Below are 17,261 nucleotides of genomic sequence, written 5' to 3' on the forward strand. Positions count from 1 at the left end.
GGGTGAAAGTCATTAAGAATCATCATCAAAACCATGTATAGAGCAATAAAAATAATGTGTAGCATGCGCACACATCAGCGGACCAGTCCAAAAGAGCTTCATATTTTTTGCAATTTTTGGTCTTCTCTGCACCCTTTTGTCTCCTAGCCTTTTCCCAGTTCGACCTCAGCTATTTGGGACTGATATAGATCAATTTTTCTTCTGATTTTTGCAAGAAAAATCTAGAGGAATTTCGTGCTCACCTTACCCAGTTCGATCTAAGCAATTGGATTGAAGTTTTGTTGAAAACTACGTTGCTGAACTGACTTCAGGAGTACATTGTGCCATTTTCAGTGGAGGATGGTTTTAGGACTGATTTGAGCGTGAACTTCCACCTTGAGATCTGCATTTGTTGTATCCATATCAGGTATACATCTCCTTCTTTGTTTGGTTTCAAATCTGGTCTGGTTCAGTGCAAGACCGATCCTAAAAGATGTTGTTTTTCAAAACATTGGGAATTCGATTCCTGGAAGGATTAGAAAATTTTTGAAATTTCACCCAGCCATTTAGCAAGGTCCGGCCAGCTATCCATATGATGGATCCTAACCCTTTCTTCAGCATTGATTGGATGGGTTGTGTTTCTTCACACTAGGAGATTGGGGTTTGCACCAAGCTCCCAGGTCAAGCACACAAGCATAGAGCTATTGCTTGGCATTCAACCAATATAGCTGGTGGGTCTTGTTAGGTCGCCAGTGCTACACTCTACCCTTCAACGATGAGCTATGTGTGGCGAGGTGGTTCTTGGCACTCGAAATGGACCACACAACCTCAAGGTGACATCATCCCTCCAAGGTGGGATCTCGTAATCAGAGATGTGAAAGCCTCGATGACCGCCATGTCGTCAAATCCTATGGGGGGTTACATCTACCTCCATTAGATATATATTCCCATATTTTCTTAAATGGGAAAATATTTTATCTTGTTAATTTAATTTTTTAATTTACATTTTTTATAATATCATTGTAAATTTTTTAATTTATTTTTAATTTTTTAAATTTAACTTTTTCAAATTGATCGATCAAACCAAAAACCAATCCAAACTGATACAGCCCATATTCACCAATTTTCACTAACGATCAATCAGTCTTGAGCGACCAACTATCACCGACTTCTCTTCTTCTTTTTTTTTTGGTGTGAGTGCATTTTATGCTCCATCTCACACGGGTCACAGACTAGATGCAGATTACAATATTCATATTCCAAGGTGCTAGTTTTACTATTCAACTTGGAATAGCGGAGTTGGGACTGAACTCATATCATAAACCGCTAGTTTTACTATTTAGTTCATGATAGCGAAGTAATTCGGAATTTGTCCCTTTCTCTTCTTCTTTTTCTTTTCTTGCAATTGTTGAATACATGCATCAATAGTTCATGATGTTAACTAATGGCTCGAGTGTTCATTAAGATTTCAACCAAGTACACTATACACATGAATAGAGTTAGTGCTGGTCATGATCAAAGTCCAATTCGACTTCCTCATCCTCATGTATTGTGATAAAATTGGATGATTCAAAGGAATAAATTCTAGCACTTACAAGTGATTGTCCTTCAACTTCACTATATTCCCCCTTGGAATTCACCTTATAGACAGCAATAATTTTTAGGGGATTTCCAGTTTATGTGGTCTATCAATGCATTTATGTATTAGGGTGCATAGCTATATCCCTACACCCGCACACTTATCATGAGCATTGCCCTCAATGTTCATGTAGATAGGGTGTGAAGATGGTTTCAGCAATGTGGATAGTAAGAATTCAAGCGTTTGAGGGGATTTAGAGAACTTCCCTGAAGAGTGTTCTGAAATCTGGAATGGCTCCTTCGTTTGGACCCTCTAGCTACTAAGAATCAAAAGAAACTAGGAGGAGGGAATTAGAAACACTAGGGGTGATCAACAATCTACTGAAACAAGATCCTAAAAAAAATTTGAATGATATGAAAAAGAAAACAGAAAAACAAGTAAATAAATAAAAAAAAACTACTTATCAACATTGGATTGCCTCCCAATAAGCGCTTGTTTTCTGTCTAAAGCTCGACATTCTAGTGGCATCAACGATCGTCTAGAAAGACAGTTGATGGGGTAGGCAATGTTCCATTCACTATATATGGTTTGAGGCGCTGACCATTGACCTTAAATGTGCCCTATGTCGGGTGCATCACCTCTACAGCTCCATGAGGGAAAACTTGTGATATGGTGAAAGGTCCAAACCACCTCAATTTCAGCTTGCCTGGGAACAACCGGAGGCGTGAATTATACAATAATACTTGTTGTCCCAACTGAAAGTCATGCCTCAATAAATTCTTGTCATGCCATCGTTTGGTTCTTTCCTTGTAGATCTTGGCATTCTCATAGGCTGCAAGTCATAATTCATCCATCTCATTAAGCTGCATTCATCTCTGTTCACCTGCGGCCTTCAAAGCAAAATTTAATAACTTCAGGGCCCAATATGCCTTATGCTCAAGTTCAATAGGTAAATGACATGGTTTTCCAAAGACCAACCTATATGGGGACATGCCGATGGGTGTTTTGTATGTAGTCCTATATGCCCACAATGCATCATCTAGCTTGACTGACCAGTCCTTTCTAGAAGAGTCTACAGTCTTCTCCAAAATTCTTTTTAGTTCCCTATTAGCTAATTCAACTTGACCATTGGTTTGAGGGTGATATGGGGATGCTAATTTATGCGTGACACCATATTTTCGCATCAGCCGCTCAAATTGGGTGTTGTAGAAATGAGTTCCCCTATCACTAATTATGGCGCGAGGTGTGCCGGATCGAGTGAATAGATTTTTGAGGAAGTGAACTATTCTCCTAGAGTCATTTTTGGGTAAAGCCACAGCTTCCACCCATTTGGACACATAGTCAACAGCGACTAGGAGGTATTTATTTCCAAAAGAATTTGGGAAGGGTCCCATGAAGTTAATACTCCATACATCAAAGACTTCACAGATTAATATATTAGTGAGAGGCATTTCATTCTGTCGAGAGATGTTACCTTTCCTTTGGCATTGGTCACATGCGGACACATACCTGTGAGCATCCTTGAACAAGGTGGGCCAATAGAAACCTGATTACAACACTTTGGCTATGGTAAGGTTGGCTCCAAAATGGCCTCCTACTTCCCTTTCATGGCAATATCAGAGTACCGACTCCATCTCCTCGTCGGGGACACACCTCCGAATGATCTGATATGCACAAAGCTTATACAAAAAGGGGTCCTCCCACAAATAGTATTTCACATCAGAGAAGAATTTTTTCCTCTATTGATATGAAAGATTAGGAGGGAGGATGTTTCCAACAAGATAGTTGGCAAAATTAGCATACCAAGGAGATGTATCTACCTGAATGGAATAGAGTTGCTCGTCCGGAAACTCATCTCGAAGAGTGCTGGTTGTCTTCCCTTCCAAATCTGAATCCTCTAACCGGGAGAGATGGTCTGCGACAAGGTTCTCGGTACCCTTTTTGTCACAGATTTCAACATCAAACTCTTGCAACAACAAAATCCACCTGATTAGCCTTGGCTTTGCATCCTTCTTTGCAAGTAGATGTCTGAGTGTCGAGTGATCTGTATACACAATAACCTTGGACAAAATTAGATATGAACGAAATTTATCAAAAGCAAAAATTACCGCTAGTAGTTCGTTTTCCGTCGTGGTGTAATTCTGTTGAGCTCCATTCAAGGTCCTACTAGCATAGTAAATCAATTGAAAATGTTTGTTCATTCTTTGTCCTAGAAAAGCTCCAATTGCTTAATCACTCGCATCGCACATCAACTCAAAAGGGAGTGTCCAATCTGGTGCTATTATGATCAGGGCATTAATCAGCTTGTCCTTCAAGATGTTGAACGCTTCTATGCATTCCTTTGTGAAATCGAAGGGCACATCCTTCCATAGCAGATTGGATAATGGCTTGGCTATCTTGGAGAAATCCTTGATGAACCTTCTGTAGAATCCTGCGTGTCCCAAGAAGCTTCTCACAGACCGGATGGATGTTGGTGGTGGAAATTTCACAATTGTCTCCACCTTGTTTCTGTCGACCTCAATCCCTCTCTGTGAAACCTTATGTCCAAGCACAATACGTTCTTGCACCATGAAGTGACATTTCTCCCAGTTCAGCAATAGATGGGTTTCCTTGGAATGCTTGAGTACCTTTCCCAAGTTATGTAAACATGCATCGAAGGAAGAGACAAAGACTAAAAAGTCGTCCATGAAAATCTCCATAATCTTCTCAACCATATTAGAAAATATAGCCATCATGCACCTCTGAAATGTTGCTGGAGCATTGCATAAACCGAATGGCATCCTCCTGTAAGCAAAGGTACCGTAGGGACATGTGAAGGTGGTCTTCTCCTGATCTTCCGGTGAAATCGGAATCTGATTATAGCTTGAGTACCCATCTAAGAAACAATAGAACTCATGTCCGGCTAGCCTCTCTAGCATTTGATCGATGAAGGTTAGAGGGAAATGATCTTTGCGAGTGGTTTCGTTTAATCTTCTGTAATCAATGCACACTCGCCACCCGGTAACCGTCCTTATCGGTATGAGTTCATTCTTCGCATTTGGTACCACAGTCATGCCACCTTTCTTCGGCACTACTTGGACGGGGCTCACCCATGAGCTGTCGGAGATCGGATAGATAATACCTGCGTCTAACAGCTTGATGACTTCTGCCTTCACCACATCCTTCATGTTCGGGTTCAGGCGTCTTTGGGGCTGAACCGTGGGCTTGCTTCCATCTTCCATCAGAATTTTGTGGGTGCAAATGGACAGGTTGATACCCTTGATGTCTGCTATCTTCCAAGCCAGAGCTGTCTTGTGTTCCCGTAGCACCCGTAATAGTTTTTCCTTCTGCAAAGGGGTCAAGGCTGCTGATATTATCACTGGTAGGGCTGAAGGTGCTTCTAAGAAGGCATACTCCAGATGCGGTGGGAGTTGCTTCATCTCAAGGGTGGGCGGCTCTTCAATTGAAGGCTTGCTTTCTGGCATCGAGGGTCTATCCAAGCTCTCCAACTTGATGAACCCCTTTCCCTTGGAACTGCGGATTGGCATTCAGGTACGCTATCATGCTTTGCATTTCTTCATTTTCTCCCATTATGGCTTCTCCTTCTTGTATGCATAGCTCAAGGGGGTCTCCCAACCTGTTAACCTGAAAACACCCACCAATCGCATAGTCAATGACATATATCATATAACATGAATCATCACTAGAAGGTGCATGTTTCATAGCATCATACATTTTAAAAATCACTTCCTCATCTTGAATCCTAAGGCTGAGTTGCCCTTGTTGGACATCAATCATTGCCTTTCCCGTAGCTAGGATGGGTCGCCCTAGGATGAGAGGGACATCAACGTCCTCTTGCATGTCTAATACTATGAAATCTACTGGAAAAATGAATTTGTCAACCTTAACAAGCATATCTTCTATGATTCTCCTAGGATGCTTGGTGGACCTATTAACTAATTGCAATGCAACTCTAGTGGGTTGGGGTTCACTCAACCCTAATTTCTTAAAAACCGAATAGGGCATCAGATTTATACTAGCTCCTAAATCATGCAATGCCTTATTAATTTTTAAACTTCCTATAGTGCAAGGAATAGTAAAACTCACTGGATCTTTCAGTTTTTGAGGCAGCTTGTTGAGGAAGATTGCTGAGCACTCTTCATTCAATGCAACTGTAGCCACATCTCCCAATTTCCTTTTGTTCGCCAAGATTTCCTTCAGGAACTTTGCATAGTGCGGCATCTGGGCTAAGGCATTTCCAAAAGGAATGTTAATATGCAAACTCTTGAAAATTTCAAGAAACTTACCGAATTCCTTTTCCATTTTGTGTTGCTTAAGCCTATTGAGAAATGGTACTTGTGGTTGTTGACTTGTCTCCTTCATTAAATCAAATTGCTCTTCCTCTTTCTTTTCGGTTTCTAGGGTTGCACCCATCTTACCTTCTTCCTTTGCTTTCTTCTCCACCTCTTGCAGCTCCTTACCACTCCTCAAGGTAATGGTTTGCACCTGTTCTCTTGGATTTGCTTTGGTATTGCTGGGTAAGGTACCTTGGACTCTAAAAGATATCATCAGTGCCAACTGACCCACTTGAGTCTTCAAGTTCTTGATCGATGCCTCTTGGTTCTGAAATCTCGTTTCCGCACTTGATATGAACTTGGTCATCAGCTCCTTGATAGCTATGAATATATAACCCTAGCAAGTGCACTAGTTATCAAATAGTATAATAATATCGTTCCCACGGGGATTTAACAAAATAAGTATTAGAACCACCATCTTCCCTAATTATTTGGACAATCGCAATTCAAATTTGAGCAAGACTACTGAAAATAAAAACTAGAAAAAAAATGGAAACAAAGGTGATCACTAACCGAATATGCAATGGATGAAATCGCTAGGACTTTAGGTCCACCTAACCAATGTAATGAATATTGATGGGTTCGATTAACCAAGATTATTTGTCATTCCCATAAGCTGAGGTCTTTCCAATGTTATTTAATATTCTCTCTCGAGATATACTAAACCTACGCCCATCAGGTAGCCCTTCGATCTCTCGAGTAGAGCTCTCAAGATGGGAGTGCATTAAGTCCAAGAAAACCATTAAATTCAGATGAATCATGTATATATATCTCTATATACCATTCAATTCACACTATGAATTATTCAGTCGATTATGTGAATTCCTCTCTCGATTCATTCATATAATACAAATCAATTAAGAGGTGGCCAAGCTCTTAATTGCATTAAGCACAATAATTCATAGACTATATGAAAATCACAATCTTGGATAAATCATAAAGATAAAAATATATTCATTAACATGATTAGGCTTTCCTCAGCCCTAACAAGAAACAAATCAGTTCATGATAGAAGAATTAAAACAAACAAAGCGAAAGAAAGAACTCTTGGATTCGCCCATGGTGTTGAGATCTCCTCTTCTTGACGCCACCTTCTTGTTGAATTCTTGATCCTTTCTTGACTGATTGCTCCTTGCTTCTTGATTCAATCCCTAAGATTGAATGATTATGTGATGCCTAAAGCTGGTCCGCCCCCTCCTTTATATAGCTTAAAGGGGAGGGGGTGGTCTCCTACTTCCTCTTGAAGTTGATCTTTACAAGAATAGAAAGTCCTATCCTAATTCTAATCTTATCTTTTTATCTAATGAACTCAATCATCTTATCTCTCTAAGATTACATCAAGAATTTAGATTTTGAAGGACTCTTCTCAGTTTCTTGTTCTTGGATTCGTATTAGACCTCCTCTGCGAATTGGGCTTCAGCCAGGCTTTTTTGCAAGTTGGGCTTTAACTGCGGATTGGGCCTTCCTATGAATTTTTCGCGACTTCTAGCCCGGATTTGACTTCAATGCTGGCCGAATCTGTGAAAGCCCAAAACATGAAAGTTGTGGATTTTTCTTTTATCTTTCCAGTGGATCTTGAATCAGCCCATTCAGAGTTCGGATACGCGAGTTAGGCCCATATTACTGAACGATGTCGAAACTGTGAAAAATCATCCGATTTGTCTTTCTTTACTCCTGATGCCTTCTTCCATGCCCTGAACAGAAATATGAGTCCAATTAGATGCTAATTTGGTATAAAAGACATAATAATTGGGGATAAAAATATGATAAATTCTACTCTCATCACTCCTCTTGATTAGATTTTCTTTTCTGGCTGAATAAAATTTTGAGGGAGGGGCTTCACCACATTTTGATTTGACCACGACAGATTGGGGTGGTTACTCCATCCGGGGTTAAATGCCTGAGGGTAATGATTACCTTGCTGCCTTTGAAGATTCCCTACAAAATCTACTTGCTCGAGAGACTGCATGAACTGATTTCCAACTTGACATTCGGTGCTGTTATAACCTCCCCCGCACCAGTCACAGGCTACGGTTTGAACATGCATGGCTGCCAACTGCATTTCATCTATCTTCTTGCGGAGGGCACCGATTTGTGCAAATAGTGCAGTATAGGTGTCTACATTGTGAAGGTCAAGTTGTCTCCTAACTTGGGCTCTCGAAATGCCATTGATAATTATTTGTAGCCATTTCCTCAATGAGTGCATGGGCAACTTCAGGGGTCTTGTTGTTAATGGATCCTCTAGTTGCAGTGTCCATAATAGTCTTGTTTGCTTCAATCAAACTATTGTAGAACGTCTAAACTTGGAGCCATACGGGAAGTCCATGATGAGGGACCTTCCTCAGTAATTCCTTGTAACGCTCCCATGACTCATACAATGATTCCCCGTCCTGCTGAGAGAAAGTGGTGATATCATTCCGCATCTTTGCAGTCTTGGACGGAGGAAAATACTTGGATAGGAAGCGGCTGGCCATTTCATCCCAAGTAGAGATCGATCCAGCTGGTAGAGAGTTCAGCCAAGTCTTAGCCTTGTCTTTCAACGAGAACAGAAATAATTTGAGCCTCACAGCATCATCACTAACTCCGTTGTGCTTGGATGTGTCGCATATCTCCAAGAAGTTGGTGATGTGAGTGTTCGGATCTTCATTAGTCTAAGTCGCAAAACTGAACTGTGTTATGGATCATCTAAATGATTGCTGGTCTGATCTCAAAGTTGTTAGCAGCTATTGCTGGTCTCACAATGCTTGAGGCTGCCCCGGGGAAGGTTGGTTTGGCAAAGTCCATCATAGTCCTTTGTTCGGCCATCTTTGTACTTTCAGCTTTCTCTTGCTTAAAAGATCTAATGTGATGGCGGAGAGTTCGTTCAATCTCTGGATCGTAGGTGATGCTCTCCTTTTCACTTCTGTGTGTCATAAACTAAACAAGTCAAAGTCATAAATATACTAATACACACATATCATGAACATATTGTATAAAATCAGATTAACATCAGTAGATGGTTCCTAAAATTGTTGTGATAATCCCCGACAACGGCGCCAAAAACTTGATGCATTTAGAAAACACTAGCAAGTGCACTAGCCGATCAAGTAATATAATGATGAGTAGAGTATCATTCCCATAGGGATTAATCCAACAACTACTAGTACTGAATTGGCCTTTTGTTATCTAACAATCCGAAAAGTTAAACAAAGTAAAATTTAACTCCTAATTAGCAAATTATCCTATGTATTCTCAGATCAACCCACCTTTAATGATGAGAAGAAGTGCTTCTCAAAAATACTAGCAGAACCGATTCAGCAATTATACCATTAAGCTATCCAACCAAATTTGAATTCAGTCATGGGTTGGCTGAATCCTAATTGTATAAGTAGCCTCTCTCGAGCATAACCCACTCTATCTATGAGCAACAATTCCTATATTTCTATCAAGAATTTAATCGCTATACATGCATTAAGAACAAGGAATTCGACAGAAATTAATTTTTGTTAAATTATTGCCAAATGAATCATGCATATTATCTTTAAAATGCATTCAATCTTTTTTCTTGATCAGTTGATCTGATTACCTAAACCCTTTCTCAAGCAATTCAAATAATCCAAGAAACAAGAATAATTCAGCCAAGATTACTCTCATAATTGAAAACCGTAATCAAGAAATCCCAAGGATGAATCACAATCGATCGAACAGCTTAAAAGATTAATTACATATCTGAATTAACATCCATAATGGTTCGCATAATAGGAAGAAAGAAAGATTCAACAAAGAATAACCATTAAACCCTAATTGAATCTAGGTTACCGAATTCGCAGAATCAAAGAAGAAGACAACTTAGGATTTCTGCATCAATCTTCGATCTCCTCTTTAATTCGCATTCAGCAGCCTTGTCCTCCTCCTAGCTCTTCTCCTCTCAGTTCTTGTGTCAAGGGGTCGAACCCTAATTTCCTCTCTTTCTTTTTCTTTTATACTCTTCCTCTTTTTCTTTCTCCTAAAGTCAGCCGCCTTTTTGGAGTCTCCCATAGGGTTTCGATTGGGCAGCAGTTGGACCTCTCTCCTTGGTGGGCTGAAGTGTTCGCCCATAGGGTTTCGGCTGGGCCTTTCTTCTTGATGGGCTGAAGTGCTTCCCTTTTTGCCATATCAACATGTCTTCACGCTCTCTTCACCCTAAACTATCCCAAACTCTTAGTTTCTTGAAATCTTGCTCAATTAGGGTGAAAATCATTAAGAATCATCATCAAAACCATGTATAGAGTACCGACTCCATCTCCTCGTCGGGGACACACCTCCAAATGATCTGATATGCACAAAGCTTATACAAAAAGGGGTCCTCCCACAAATAGTATTTCACATTAGAGAAGAATTTTTTCCTCTGTTGATATGAAAGGTTAGGAGGGAAGACGTTTCCAACAAGATAGTTGGCAAAATCAGCATACCAAGGAGATGTATCTACCTGAATGGAATAGAGTTGCTCGTCCGGAAACTCATCTCGGAGAGTGCTGGTTGTCTTCCCTTCCAAATTTGAATCCTCTAACCGGGAGAGATGATCTGCGACAAGGTTCTCGGTACCCTTTTTGTCATGGATTTCAACATCAAACTCTTGCAGCAACAAAATCCACCTGATCAGCCTTGGCTTTGCATCCTTCTTTGCAAGTAGATGTCTAAGTGCCGAGTGATCTGTATACACAATAACCTTGGACAAAATTAGATATGAACAAATTTTATCAAAAGCAAAAATTACCGCTAGTAGTTCCTTTTCCGTCGTGGTGTAATTCTGTTGAGCTCCATTCAAGGTCCTGCTAGCATAGTAAATTAGTTGAAAATGTTTGTTCATTCTTTGTCCTAGAAAAGCTCCAATTGCTGAATCACCCGCATCTTACATCAACTCAAAAGGGAGTGTCCAATCTGGTGCTATTAATCGGAGCATTAATCAGCTTGTCCTTCAAGATGTTGAGCGCTTCTATGCATTCCTTTGTGAAATCGAAAGGCACATCCTTTTACAGCAGATTGGACAATGGCTTGGCTATCTTGGAGAAATCCTTGATGAACCTTCTGTAGAATCCTGCGTGTCCCAAAAAGCTTCTCACAGACCGGACGGATGTTGGTGGTGGCAATTTCTCAATTGTCTCCACCTTGGCTCTGTCGACCTCAATCCCTCTCTGTGAAACCTTATGTCCAAGCACAATACGTTCTTGCACCATGAAGTGACATTTCTCCCAGTTCAGCACTAGATGGGTTTCTTTGGAACGCTTGAATACATTTTCCAAGTTATGTAAACATGCATCGAAGGAAGAGCCAAAGACTAAAAAGTGGTCCATGAAAATCTCCATAATCTTCTCATCCATATCAGAAATTATAGCCATCATGCACCTCTGAAATGTTGCTGGAGCATTGCATAAATGGAATGGCATCCTCCTGTAAGCAAAGGTACCGTAGGGATGGGTTGTGTTTCTTCACACTAAGAGCTTGGGGTTTGCACCAAGCTCCCACGTCAAGCACACAAGCACAGAGTTATTGCTTGACATTCAACCAATATAGCTGGTGGGTCTTGTTAGGTCGCCAGTGCTACACTCTACCCTTCAATGATGAGCTATGTGTGGCGAGGTGGTTCTTGGCACCCGAGATGGACCACACAACCTCAAGGTGACATCTTCCCTCCCAGGTGGGATCTCATAATCATCGATGTGAAAGCCTCGATGGCTGCCATGTCATCAAATCCTATGGGGGTTACATCTACCCCCATCAGATATATATTCCCATATTTTGTTAAATGGGAAAATTTTTTATCTTGTTAATTTAATTTTTTAATTTACATTTTTTATAATATCATTCTAAATTTTTAAATTTATTTTTAATTCTTTAAATTTAAAATTTTCAAATTGATCGATCAAACCAAAAACCAATCCAAACTGATACAACCTATATTCACCAATTTTAACTAACGATCAATCGGTCTTGAGCGACCAATTTTCTAAGTTGACCAAATTGATTAAGTTGACAAACAACATGCAAACGAACTAAAGCCGATCTATGAACATCCCATGACTCGTTTTCTGTTTATGGGTTGTAAACCATAAACGTTACGGTTGAAATAGAAATCCAATTCATATGAATAAGGGTTGCGGTTCAATTTCAACCTAATTTAGGTAGTACGTGCAAGACTGCAAAGTATATTCGTCAAACAAATGGAACAGATTATCCGTTAAGAAAAACATCAGTATATGCTCTTGTGCAGTTCATCTACTTCCTGCCGAGTTGAGAATTAAGCAAATCATGGACCGTACATCAAGAATCTGATGGATCAGGAAAGCACGTAGCCAATCTGCCATGGCGGCATCGTTTAATACTGCTAGTTGGAGGGCTGAAGGCAGCTACGCGTGGAACACGAATACAGATCAGCAAAAAATACTATGCTCTTGTGCAGTTCATCTACTTCCTGCCGAGTTGAGAATTAAGCAAATCATGGACCGTACATCAAGAATCTGATGGATCAGGAAAGCACGTAGCCAATCTGCCATGGCGGCATCGTTTAATACTGCTAGTTGGAGGGCTGAAGGCAGCTACGCGTGGAACACGAATACAGATCAGCAAAAAATACTTTTGCCACGTGGTAAGAATTTAGTGGTACATCGTTGGTTGAAATTCACTGTCATCCTATAAATCCTCCCTAGATCACAACTCCTAAAAACCTCCAGAAAAGAAATGGAGACGGCCAGAGAGTCGTTACGATCACCGATTCCTAAATTGCTGAATGTTGTGAGCTGTTGTCCAACCAAAATCCGTTAAAATTTTCATCACCATCACTTTTTCGCCGTTAGCTCTCCGTTTGATTGCAGTTTAAAGGCTGGAAGCCCAACGACCTCATACGAAAAAACAACAGAAGCGAAGCGAAGCGAACAGAAGACATCAAATGTAAATGTTGATGGCGGATTTACAGAGGTGCAGAACGAATAGGGTTTGAAAATCGGCGATGGAGGATAAGAAGAAGAAGGACGGGAAAATTTTCCTGCTCGGCCGATACGAGGTGGGAAAGCTTCTCGGCCATGGAACCTTCGCCAAAGTATATCATGCTAGGAACGTGAAAACAGGGCAAAGCGTGGCGATCAAAGTTCTCGACAAGGAGAAGATCCTAAAGGGAGGATTGATGGGTCACATCAAGCGGGAGATTTCGATCTTACGGCGCGTCAGGCACCCCTACATCGTTCAGCTTTATGAAGTCATGGCGACCAAGACGAAGATCTATTTCGTCATGGAGTTCGTTAAGGGAGGTGAGCTATTCAAAAAGGTCGCGAAGGGGAGATTGAAAGAGGAAGTTGCCCGGAAGTATTTCCAGCAATTGATCTCCGCTGTCGGGTTCTGTCACGCCAGAGGGGTTTTTCACCGGGATCTCAAGCCAGAAAACCTGTTATTGGACGAGAACGGCGACCTCAAGGTATCTGATTTCGGCCTGAGCGCCGTCTCCGATCAGATGAGCCACGATGGATTGTTTCACACCTTCTGTGGAACGCCTGCATACGTTGCTCCTGAAGTTCTAGCTCGAAAGGGATACGATGGGTCCAAGGTCGATATCTGGTCTTGTGGAGTAATTTTATTTGTGTTGATGGCTGGGTGTCTTCCCTTCCACGATCAGAACATCATGGCTATGTACAAGAAGATTTACAGAGGCGAGTTTCGGTGCCCTCGCTGGTTCAACCATGAGCTTACTCATCTCCTCACCCGTCTCCTTGACAGAAACCCCGTAACCAGAATCACTATTCCGGAGATTATGGAGAATCACTGGTTCAAGAAAGAATTTAAACACATTAAATTTTACATCGAGAATGATCGCTTCTTCAGCGTCGATGACGATGATATTGAATCCTTGTCTGACAAATCGTTATCGGAAACAGAGTCCGAGCCGGAGATCCAGAGACGATCTGTCCCGGGATTACCGAGACCGGCGAGCTTGAATGCATTTGACATCATTTCCTCTTCATCGGGGTTCAACCTCTCCGGTTTGTTCGAAGAAAGGGGAGCGGAAGCAAGGTTCATATCCGGCGCCCCGGCATCGAATATAATATCTAAATTGGAGGAGATTGCTAAGTTGGTTAGCTTCACAGTGAGAAAGAAGGATTGTCAGGTTAGTTTAGAAGGGTCGAGAGAAGGTTCCAAGGGGCCATTGACGATAGCAGCGGAGGTTTTCGAATTGACACCGTCGTTGAGGGTTCTCGAAGTGAAGAAGCAGGCAGGAGACAGAGGAGACTACGAGGAGTTCTGTAACAGAGAGTTGAGACCTGGGTTGCAGAACCTTGTGCCGGATGATTCTCCTGTTTCACGGTATATTCCTCCAGATGCATAAAACGAATAGAGAAACCGAAACAAAGAGAAAGAACAGTATTTTGTTTTCGTTTAAATTTATTTTCACCCATTTTGTTGTTGTTTCTTCATTTTTCCTTTGTTGAGCTTGAGCCTTGAGCCTTCTCTTCTCTCTTCTGTAATCATACGATTCTAATATAACTTTCTTCCTCAATAAATTTTTGTTTTTGTCATGTTCTATACTTGCTTGGGGGAGCCCTTTGATTTTGTTTACTTGTTATCTGGTGCGTTTTCTTCCACGTGGCAATTTATGGATGACGTGTGATGGGTCCAGGCTTGCGTGGACTGATTGCATTGGTTATTGACCATGATGGGGTGGCCAACCGGGAGAATGACTATTCAGCCCAGACTATTCAGCCCAGCGTCTGAATTTGTAAGCCAAAGTAGATGCCAGCATTAGAATTTTGATGACAGCATTTGAATTTTTTTTTTATTAGATTAACAAAAGTTGATTCATGATTTATTGATTCCTGATTCTCTGGACAAGAGACCTCATTGGGGGACCTTGCATGGGTGGAGCTTTTTGGTTGAGTGGGGCCTATTTATCCATGATTAAAGATGAAATTTGAGAGATTCAGATTAATGATACTTGGGCCAGAAAAGAGACCCCCATGACCCATACCGAAAAAGAAGGGTTTGTCTTATATTTGAAAATTGAATGATTGAAACATAAACTCAATCAAAGTAGTGGAGTTAGGTAAAGGTAGATGTTGAAATATAATATTATATACTTGAATTTAAAAGATTGTAGAGGGGAAATTGGGGAGTAAAGATTAAAGAATAAAGATTCTTTCGTGGAAGTAAGCTTTTGTAATTTTATGGAGATTAAACAAAGAATTCCCTTAAATTGAGTTGGTTAGCTGGGCTATGGGTTCTTGTTATAAGAAAGCCAAAAAGAGATATGAGAGCTGAGAGATGATCAACTCTGCAAAATTGGTAGGCTTTGAAGTTATGATCAGTCACAATTTATGGTTAAGTGAAGGAACATGAGCTTATCCTTTTTGTCAAGCATGTGTATATAAAACATCTGTCCTAATCTTATTAATGATAGAACGTTCTTGTTGCGTATTAGTACTGATGGTAGAGAGCTATTTCATGAATGGAAAATTTTCGATAGGCACCTTATACTTTAGAGTGCCAATTTAGTATCCGAACTTTAAAACATGACAATCTAGTATTCAAATTTTCATTTTGCGACAATTTAGTACTTGGCGTTAACTCATCGTAAGTTAGAAGAATCACGTGATATCAGGTGCAAGTAGTCTTCCTCTTCCTCTAGTACCTGAACTCAATGGCGGCGACGATGAAATTCCTCTCCTCTTCCTCTTCCTCTTCCTCGAACCTAACTTTTCGTTGTCTTCCTCTTCCTCACGCCCACCCCCTCCTATGAGTCACCAGCCATCACCAAATAGGCTGTTCAACTGTTGTATCAATGGCAAGTCTTTAACCTGAGACTGCGAGGATCGTATCATCCACTCGTCTCATTAATACAACTATTGTTGTATCACTGGCCATCGCCATTGATACAGTTGTTGTTCAAATGAGATCGAGGAGGTTAAAGATTGAGACTAAGCAGTTGTATCAATGGTTGTATCACCGGCCATTGCTCAGTCTCTTTAACTTGAGATTGAGACTACGAGTTTGTTCAACTACTATATCAGTGGCGAGTCTTTAACCCCTCGGTCTCCTCCCTGCTTAAGCCTTTTGGGTTGCTAATAATAGAAGGACCCTCGGGCGAATGGAAGCAATGTTGTGCTTTTGATGATTTGCCGATTCCGCTGCCACCTCTGACAGATGGTGGCCACCTCCAGCTCCACCTCCTAGACCACCACCGCCATATCTGTTGTGGTAGGTGCACATCTCCGTGAAGAAGAGATGCTTAGAATTGAGAAGCTTCTGGACCTCCTCCTTTGTCTTAGGCGAGAGCTGGTCCATTGTGCCTAGCAAGCTCTGGTTCTCCACAACCTTGTAAGCCGTACCTCTTCCTAGAATATTTGTAACTCTCCTAAAACCAGCTGCTCCACCCTCTGTATGTTTTCTAGCTTCTCTCTCTCTCTCTAGATTCATTGTTTCTGCATTTTATCCGGCTTTGGGATTGGTTTGAATCAAAAGTAAGCTCTTATAAAAGCTCAAACACCATTCAATCCTAAGGAGTTAACCCAAATGAAAGATGGTCTGCAATACTGGGCAGTGCAGCTAAAGAACAAACAACCCCCCAGGAGCTGCTCTTCATGCACTTGAGCTGTCCTGGCTGATATCTCAATACCCCAAATTCTCAATCCTCCATTGTCGGGTCTTTTAGGTAGATTTGGTTATTGGGTTCTGTTTTATTTTTTCAGATTATCCTTTGAAACGAAGAAAAAGAAACAAAAAGGAGAGCTTTTTGTCGTTAGTTGTTTGAGCTCCTTTGTTTTATCTTTGTAGGAGTGGTTTGATCATTGATGGAGGTTAATGGTATGGCAGGAGGAATGATCTCCAGTCTGTCTCCTGGGATGCTTGGACTGGAGATGCCTCTACACCAAGCGCAGCAACAGCACCATCCTCACCAACACCCCCAAATGGTGGCATTTGCAGGTCAAGACGCTGATCAGTACTCACAATCTCAGTTTGTGAAGCAGCACGGATACCCTCCTTATGCCACCAAAGCGAAGCCGCAGCAACCGACATTAAGCGAGGAGGAGCAAGGATTCGTGCGGGAAGACAGTGGAGCAGATAGGAGAAAGAGGATATCTCCGTTGCAGAGAATGAAGTGGACGAACAACATGGTGAGGCTTCTCATCATGGTGGTCTTCTACATCGGTGACGACGGTGGCTCCGAAGACAATGACCCCTCCAGCATCGACAAGAAGAAGACCAGCAGGCCCCTAAAGGCAAGTGGTTTTAGGCTAGTATGAGAAATCCATAGGATTCCGCAAAACCTCTCCGACATTTTTGAGTTTTGACCTCCGAAGTTTCGAATAGAATCATTAAAATCATTAACGTCATCCCAACTGAAATCTCAAATATGGGCTCACATTAGA

General features: G+C 41.2%; 1 protein-coding gene, 1 non-coding gene and 1 pseudogene across 3 annotated transcripts; 2 read left to right on the forward strand and 1 right to left on the reverse strand.

Moving 5' to 3' along the window:
• Window positions 1–5,029: 5,029 nt before the first annotated feature.
• On the reverse strand, window positions 5,030–6,199 carry LOC104590915 (uncharacterized). Its single transcript, XM_010249685.1, has one exon. The coding sequence runs from the start codon at window positions 6,197–6,199 to the stop codon at window positions 5,030–5,032; it is 1,170 nt and encodes a 389-aa protein (XP_010247987.1).
• A 2,012-nt stretch (window positions 6,200–8,211) lies between these two features.
• Window positions 8,212–8,318, forward strand: LOC148801751 (small nucleolar RNA R71). Its single transcript, XR_016084872.1, has one exon. It is a non-coding gene; the product is annotated as a small nucleolar RNA R71 (small nucleolar RNA).
• Window positions 8,319–12,560: 4,242 nt separating this feature from the next.
• LOC104590912 (CBL-interacting serine/threonine-protein kinase 12 pseudogene) lies at window positions 12,561–14,411 on the forward strand (annotated as a pseudogene). Its single transcript, XR_016083485.1, has one exon. The product of XR_016083485.1 is annotated as a CBL-interacting serine/threonine-protein kinase 12 pseudogene (transcript).
• Window positions 14,412–17,261: the final 2,850 nt, after the last annotated feature.

Source organism: Nelumbo nucifera, chromosome 3 (genome assembly GCF_055504915.1).
Source record: "Nelumbo nucifera cultivar China Antique chromosome 3, China Antique-T2T, whole genome shotgun sequence".
Classification (NCBI taxonomy): domain Eukaryota; kingdom Viridiplantae; phylum Streptophyta; class Magnoliopsida; order Proteales; family Nelumbonaceae; genus Nelumbo; species Nelumbo nucifera.